General features: G+C 42.0%; 1 protein-coding gene and 1 non-coding gene across 2 annotated transcripts; one reads left to right on the top strand and one right to left on the bottom strand.

The window, feature by feature from the left end:
- The first annotated feature begins 614 nt into the window (after positions 1–614).
- On the top strand, positions 615–1,912 carry LOC131233418 (early nodulin-like protein 18). The gene is made up of 2 exons (XM_058230119.1): positions 615–862; positions 954–1,912. The coding sequence occupies exons 1-2, from the start codon at positions 667–669 to the stop codon at positions 1,388–1,390; spliced, it is 633 nt and encodes a 210-aa protein (XP_058086102.1). The 5' UTR covers positions 615–666; the 3' UTR covers positions 1,391–1,912.
- Positions 1,913–7,252: 5,340 nt separating this feature from the next.
- Positions 7,253–7,359, bottom strand: LOC131234238 (small nucleolar RNA R71). Its single transcript, XR_009165642.1, has one exon. It is a non-coding gene; the product is annotated as a small nucleolar RNA R71 (small nucleolar RNA).
- Between the last annotated feature and the right edge of the window lie 456 nt (positions 7,360–7,815).

Raw genomic sequence — 7,815 nt, 5'->3', positions numbered from 1 at the left:
AAAACGTATAAACGACGTCGATATAAGAAAAATATATCATGGTGGGCCCCACGGTCAGGGATCCCACCCGCCTCGGCGGACTGGGGATCCACAGAAGCCGCACCCGCTTCTTGTGGGATCATTTCAACTGCTCATCTGATCCACTCCGTCCATCAGATATCTCCTTCGATGTTAGGCCATGGGATGAAAAATCATCCCGAACGTAAATTCATGTAGGCCGCACCACAACGAACAGTTGGGATGGGATCCCAACCAATAAAACTTTCCTGGCCCACCATGTTGTGTATATCCCATCAAAACTATTCATCAGACGTGCCCCACTAGGATGAAATGATGAACCAAATATCATACCATCCATCAGACGCATCCCATCCATAGGTCTTAGGCATGATTTTTACACCGTTGCTTTTGGCCGTGCTTTATTTTTGACGAACCAGATTTCCCAGTTACTCACTCTATGAGGCCCACCGTGATGAATGTTTACTTTTCACCGTCCATTCCTGACGTACGCGTGGGACTTTTTAATCGGCGGTGCATCCGCGTTCCTCGTCACCGACTAGTCCGATCCAACGGTCCAAAAGACTCCATCATCACATCTATAAAAGGGCTCCGAAGCCTCATCTTTACACAAATGCTAAGGAAGACTTCTCTCCAACCATCGCAACCATGGTCCATCTCCCACTCATCATCACCGTTCTAATCGCCACAGCCTCTGTCGCCACATCATCCGACGCTCCTCCTTACACCAACCACACCGTAGGCGGACAGTCGGGATGGTTCTTCAATCTCACCACCAGCACTCCCTCAGCAAACTACTCGTCCTGGGCCGCGAACCAGACCTTCAACCTCGGCGACTATCTCAGTAAGAAAATTACAAAAAACCCCATCATTCCTTCAATAAAATCCTCGATTCTGCATCTAATTGCAACTCTACCACTCGATTCGTTCATCAGTTTTCAACACGAACACGAACCAGACCGTGATCCAGACGTACAACGAGACCACCTACAAAAGCTGCACCACCGACGAAGATTCCGGCGACGAGACGTTCGTGTTCTTCGGCAGCCAGGAGATCGGAAAACCTGCCATGGTGGCGGTGCCGCTGACGATCGAGGGCGTTAATTACTACTTCTCTGATGCGGATGATGGGACCCAGTGCGATAAAGGGATGGGATTTGAGATCATGGTGGGCCATGGCCGAGGGCTGCCTCCCAGCCTCAACCAGCCGCCGCCTCCGCCGTACGTGGCGCCTCCTATGGATTCGCCACCGTCGGATACTGTTACGACGAACCAGGGTCAGACCTTCTACAATGGAGGTTCGGGGATTAGGGTTAGGTTTGGAATGGCTGTTTTGCTGCTGCTTTTCTCTTCCGGTTTTCTTCTGCAGTGAAGAAATGGTGGTTTTCAGTTGCTGCGGACTACTGTTTCGAATAGTTCGCGGGCTACGGATTAGGCTTTTGTGTGTTTGGTGGTCACTCACCGCATTACATATGTTGTATGGCAATCCAGACCGTTCAAATCGCATACTACAATGTGGATGAACCCTAACCCCAAAATCGATAGTAACCATCTGATTTTTTAACTTTGAATTACTTTCAACCATCCATTTGATAGCCAGTAATTGGATGGTTAGGGTTGCTCGATCGGTTTGGTTTTATAGGTGTGGTCCATTCACTACGTGCCCCACGATGTGGATGGTGTGGATAGCTGTATCTTCGTGTGGCATCTGAGGATGATGAGTGGCTGTCATTTTTTAAATGGTGGTGAACTATCACAAGATTCTCGCGCTTGTTTTTATATTCTTTTCTACGTTGATTATCAGCTGCTTTTATTTGTTAAAAACAGAGATTTCGCTTTTACTTTTGATGATTACAGCTGTCTACCCATTTTTCTTTTCTTTTCTTTTCCGTTAGATCGGGAGTTGAAATTTTTTCAGTCAGATCTTGATTGAATGCTAATGAGAAGTGGGCCCCACTTGATCTGATGGATGTTAAAGGCCCACGCCATATCACTTTATTTGACCGTTGGTGTCATGGTCTTTGATCGGACCTGGACGAACGAATGGGCTCGTTTTAGGCCTACCTTGGCCCACTAAAACCTGTTGTGTGTGTAACACACCCACTATTTTGTACATGTGAAATCTACTCCGTTCATCAGGTGGGGTCCTCGATGGTAGGTTCTGGGGACGCAAAATCAGCAAGATCCACGACTCAGGTGGACCACACTACAGGGAACAATGGGGATGGGGCAATGGCCATGAGCTTGTGTGTGCAGTCACCACAGCATTCTTCTTTCTTCTTTCATCCAAACGTCTCTCTAACGTATCATACTGTTGCATGTTGGGCGATGAGATGGTGTTAACAACGTAGGATTAAAATGGTTTATCTTGCCGCAAAGATGTTGGTTCGTTCGGGCTTATATCGTTGAATCAGCCTCATTGTAATAACCACTAAGCATGTTTCATTCTGGGTTTTACAAAAAGGGGCCGTGATAATGCACTGAGTTTCACATCAATATTGATGTTTAAGTCTGACATCCTTAATGATCTAGTTGTCTGTCCCATGTCGCAATTATGAATATTGGATCAGTTTTCTCTCAATCGAATAACATTCCCATCATGCTTAAACTTCTCATGATGGCAGAAGGCTCTAGAAATCGTCCTTAGATGTTTGGATTTGGACTTAACTTTGAAAAATGACCAACTTATTAAATCTATGAATTTAAGTTTAGTTACTGAAACAACTAATTATGATGAATGAGAAAGTTTGACAAACTAAGCCTGGGGCTTATTAAAAATTTCATTTCTCAAGAAAGAGATTGCAAAAGGATTCCTAATTGAAATTGATGAAGGAATCATCAAAATCGATAATCTAAAGACATTGACATACCTTGGTGAACTTGTATCCTTCAATTATGATAGCAATAGCAATAGAAATGTAAACGACCATAGAATAAGAATTGGCGATCTTGCCTCTAGAGTTAGGACACATCATCCTCATGTACTTGATAATATAATAATTTATCTCTTGGTTCTTAATCTTGCATATTTAGGGACAATTACTATACATAAATAGAAAAGTGGACCTCGACTGAGAAAGTTATTTATAGTCTTTAAGAAAAAGATAGACTTCATAAACATCTCCCGTAAGCGAGGTGCCCTCACTTCCTTGACTTTTCGTTATTTATTGGAGCAATTGGAGTAGGTGTTAACTTAAGTATAAAAATGCAATAGGTTTAGAGTTGTAATTAATCAAATGAAGTTTAAAATTTATGGCTAGCTAAAAATCATATAATCACTTAAGGGTCGAGAAATCTCACAACTCCCCGAATCAAGTGACTTCCGCAATTAGTCTGCGATCATAGATTCCTAGCAAGAGTCTTGATGATGAAAAAGAAAGGGGTTCGATGCCCTTTTTCACTCGCCCGCATGGCGCGCAGTCTCTACTTTATAAGGTTTCACAATTTTTTGAGGGATTCAACAGAATTTCGACACTTTTATATTTTGTCGTACTTCACATAACCCAAAAAGATCGAGCATTGTTGAGGGTCAAATATTGCATATCAGACCCTGTTATTGCCTGGATTTTCAAATATGGTACCATTGAATAACCCATTTTAATCATGTTTGTGTTGCAAGGTGGAATTGCGAGCTGAGACTGGATCGAAATGCTAAAAGCACGGATTTAACGTTCAGAATGCACCAAGGCAAGGGACGGACTCCAGGGGACCAAGATCGACGGAATTACACGCCAAGGATCCGCGAAAATTGAGAAACTGAAGCTCAAGCGGCCTGAAAGTCAGCCAGAATGCAAGATCACTGGGTTTCCATCATCTGTTTGGCTCGAAACTTTATACATGGCTCGAGGACCAAAAACTAACTGTACACGTCAAATTTCAGCCATTGGATCCTCGTGAAAGTGGCTGAACTAACAGATCAGTCCATAAAATCCTGATTTGGGGCCCACCAACTGTTTAGATACGCTTTAACTTCGGCCCCCACGGCTCAAATGAAATGGGGAACAAGATGGATGGTGTGGATTTCTCATAATCATCATACAGTGTACATAGTACACTTTTTGCACTAAGAGTGCATGGCAACACAGGGACGTCTCTCTTCAAAAACAGAACTCTGTTTCTGTCATGAAACAGAGACTGCGGATGATCTCAGTGGGCCATCATCATGGTCCAAATGCTCAATCCGAGCCGTCCATCATGCAGAGGGGCTCGATTTAGCCAAACCCATGTTGACTTTATGCACTCATGCACGCACACGTGTTGGTTTCAATGGTCACAAATGGACTGCCCTACAACTATTGCAGCTGATTTCTTCCGTGGGCCCACGCCGAATCTGATCCAAAATCCATCCCTCTTACCAAAATTTTGTCACGAATCTTATGAACGGAGTGGATTTACTTTATGACAGTGTTCATGGGCCCCACCGACTCTCAATCAAAAGACGGAAACTTCCGTTTCTTCTGGCATGAAACAGGGGCGCCGGTTGATCCTTGTGGGCCACCATCTGAACTCAAAGGTCCAATCCGGACCATCCATTAGAATCCCTCGGTCCATCTGAGCAAGACCTAGGTGACAAAAGTCCAAGAGATAGCGAGGATCGGATTTCAATACTTCAAACGCAAGATGGATGGCAGATAAAATATCCAGTATGCCGCATCAGCAGAGGACCAAAAATATATATTCTCGACCATAATTTCTAGCCTCATCTAATGGACGGGGCGGATTTCTCCTTAGACTCAGATCATGGGTCCTGCAGCTAACGCAAATCAGCAATATTGTCTTGCTGCGTAAATGGAGTTTCCGCACCGATTGTTTTTGCGGAGATTCCTGATCGAAGACGGGGAGAAAAGAGTCCCCCTTCAGCACGCCTGCAGGGGATAGGTTCGGCTGCCTATAAGGTAGAGAGAGATCGGGGACTGTCAGGAGAGGATATTAAGGAAGGCTGGACGTGGCTGGAGGCAGCGTGTAAGGCTGGACGTGGCTGCTGGCAGCGTGGGAAGAAAAAGAGATTGGAGGCTGAAACGTGAAGGAGACAGGGAGCAAGGTGGAGCATCCACGGCTGGAGTGTGTAGAGGGGTGCTGGACGTCAGGGCTGAAAACGAGAGAGAGAGAGAGAGAGAGAGAGAGAGAGAGAGAGAGAGAGAGAGAGGAAAGATGAAAGAGAAAAGATAAGAAGTTTTTTTTCTTATTTTCTTTTATTTTTCGTTTTCTTTTTTCTTTTTATTTGCTTTGAGTTCAAGCCATTCATGTCTGGCTGAACCTCTTAGCTAGGGCTAAGAGGTGAAGCCTGTAGTGTGATGGGAGACTGTTATTATGCCTTTTATTTAGACTAAATTGAATTTTGATTTAATTTTATTATGAGAATATTTGTAGTCTTTAATGGCCTGTTGTGACTGACATTACAATGGGTTTGCAATGGCTTTGAGTATTTCCTTTTCCGTATTTTGATTGTGACGTCAGGAAGCCCTGTTGTTCGCCATCGTCTCCTGGGCATGGCTGGATGGCGGTATCCTTCCTAACCTTCACAATCATCTGATTGGTTGGTAATTGGTTTAATTCTATTGTTTGCTCTGTTTCCTGGGCATGGTTTGATGATAGAATCCATTCTGATTCATATTCCTTTCATCACATGAAGATTAAATCAAGTAGGTTCAGTTTGATTTCCATGAATCTTAATGCAGGCATAAGATCTCCCTGATCCCTACAAGTAGATCCTCTGAATCCCTAGTTTCCTTCCTCTAAATTCCTTAAAGTTTTAGATAATTGTTCCACAATTATTTCTTAAATTCTATTTGGTTTAGATCACATCTTAGTCTAGTTCTAGTTCTACTTGGTTTCAGATAACGTACAGGTATCAGTCCCTGTGGATTCGACCTCGGTCTTACCGAGTTTATTACTACATCACAACCCTGCACTTGGGGTGTGAACAAGTTTTTGGCGCCGTTGCCGGGGACTGACGGTTGCGATTCTCTGAAATTAATTAGGTTTAGGATTAGTTTAATAACTTTAGTTTTAGGTTTTTAATTGATTTCTAAAACTAACTTGTTTCCATGTTTTGTAGGATCCTGACATAAGTTTCTACATTGGTAATTCCTTCCTAATCTCTCTACTTTTTCTACCTTTTAGAATTAGGGTTTAAATTTTGAAAATTTTAATTCTAGTATTTTTTCTATTTTTAGGAAGCAGTTTATTTTTAGAAACTAGGTTAGTTATTTCCCTTTCTAGAAAAATCCTCTAATTTTAGAAACTTTCTTCTTTTGTTTTTCACTTTCTAATTTTAACTCTTTTAGAATCTAATTTTGTTTTCCTAATTTATTTTTAGAATTTTTGTTTAGAAACTAACCTTCCTATTTTGTAGGCCTTTAAGATAGAAATTTCTAATTCGGTAAGCTCCTTCCCTACTTTCTATTTTTCAGTTCTCTTTTAGTAATTTACTTTCTAGTTTAGGACTTTCCTAATTTATTTTAGAAGTTTCCACTTTCCTTTAAAAATCAGTTTACTACTACCTTTCTTTTAAAGGATTGTTCCTCTTCTTTTAAAATCTAACTTATTTTGTTTTATTTTGTAGGTTTTAACTTAGGACTCTAATTTAGTAATTTCTTTCTAACTCTCTCTTTCTTTCTAGATTTTCTTTTCCTTTCTTAGGATTAGGTTTTTAATTGAGGGCTGCGAGTGTTTTCATGCCCAAGTGGGCCCGTGACAACACTCGACGTCTCTTGACTGAAGGAGGATTGGTTGAGGGTTGATTATCCATCGCAGGACTAGACACCGCTCGAAATCCCCTGAGTTAACTGAAGTTATGGCTGAAGACCAACCTCCTCTACTTTCACCCAGGGTGGAGGATACCCAAGATGAAAATGAGGTGCAACAGGCACCCCCGCCTCGTACTTTACGAGATTATCTACAACCGGCGGGAGTGAGTACACCCTCATGTATGATTTTCCCTGAAAATATAGGACAAATGGATATCAAACCAGAAGTTATCCAACTCCTTCCCAAATTTCATGGACTTGAATCAGAAAGCCCATATTTACATTTGAAAGAGTTCGATGAGATTATAGCCACATTATGTTTTCCTAATGTATCTGAGGATACAATTAGGCTGAAACTCTTTCCTTTTTCCTTAAATGAGAAAGCTAAGACGTGGTTACATTCACTGCGTCCTAGATCCATTGGCACATGGAACGACATGCAAAGGGAATTCATAAAAAAATTCTTCCCACATCATAAAACGATTACCCTCAGAAAAGTAATCATGAACTTTGCCCAAAAGGAAGATGAAACATTCTTCCAATGTTGGGAAAGGTTCAAAGATTTGGTCAGTTCATGCCCACAACACGGATTTGAAACGTGGCGCATTACAAATTTTTTTTACGATGGACTGACATCTTCCATGCGCCAAATGGTCGAGACAATGTGTAATGGAGAGTTCATTAATAAAGATGTCGACGAGGTATGGGACTACCTCGACAGTCTGGCTGAAAAAACACAATCTTGGGACTATTACCCAAAGTCGAACACCACGTCTAGGCCGACTCAATTAAAGGAGAAAGGTGGATATATCTCTTGAAAGAAGAAGATGATCTCAAGTGTAAAGTGACTACGCTCATAAGGAAAGTTGAGGCCATGGAAGGAAAGAAGGATAAGGTCAATGAAATTGTTTGCGGCATCTGTGATTGCAACATTCATACAACTGAAAATTGTCCTACAATACCCGCCTTTCGAGGAGTGTTGAATGAACAAGCCAATGCCGTAAACAACTATCAAAGACCTTTTACTGGACCTAACTCCAATACGTAC

Source organism: Magnolia sinica, chromosome 18, assembly GCF_029962835.1.
Source record: "Magnolia sinica isolate HGM2019 chromosome 18, MsV1, whole genome shotgun sequence".
Classification (NCBI taxonomy): Eukaryota; Viridiplantae; Streptophyta; class Magnoliopsida; order Magnoliales; family Magnoliaceae; genus Magnolia; species Magnolia sinica.
Note: the sequence above shows the minus strand (reverse complement) of the source record. Positions and strands in the feature narration are given on the sequence as shown.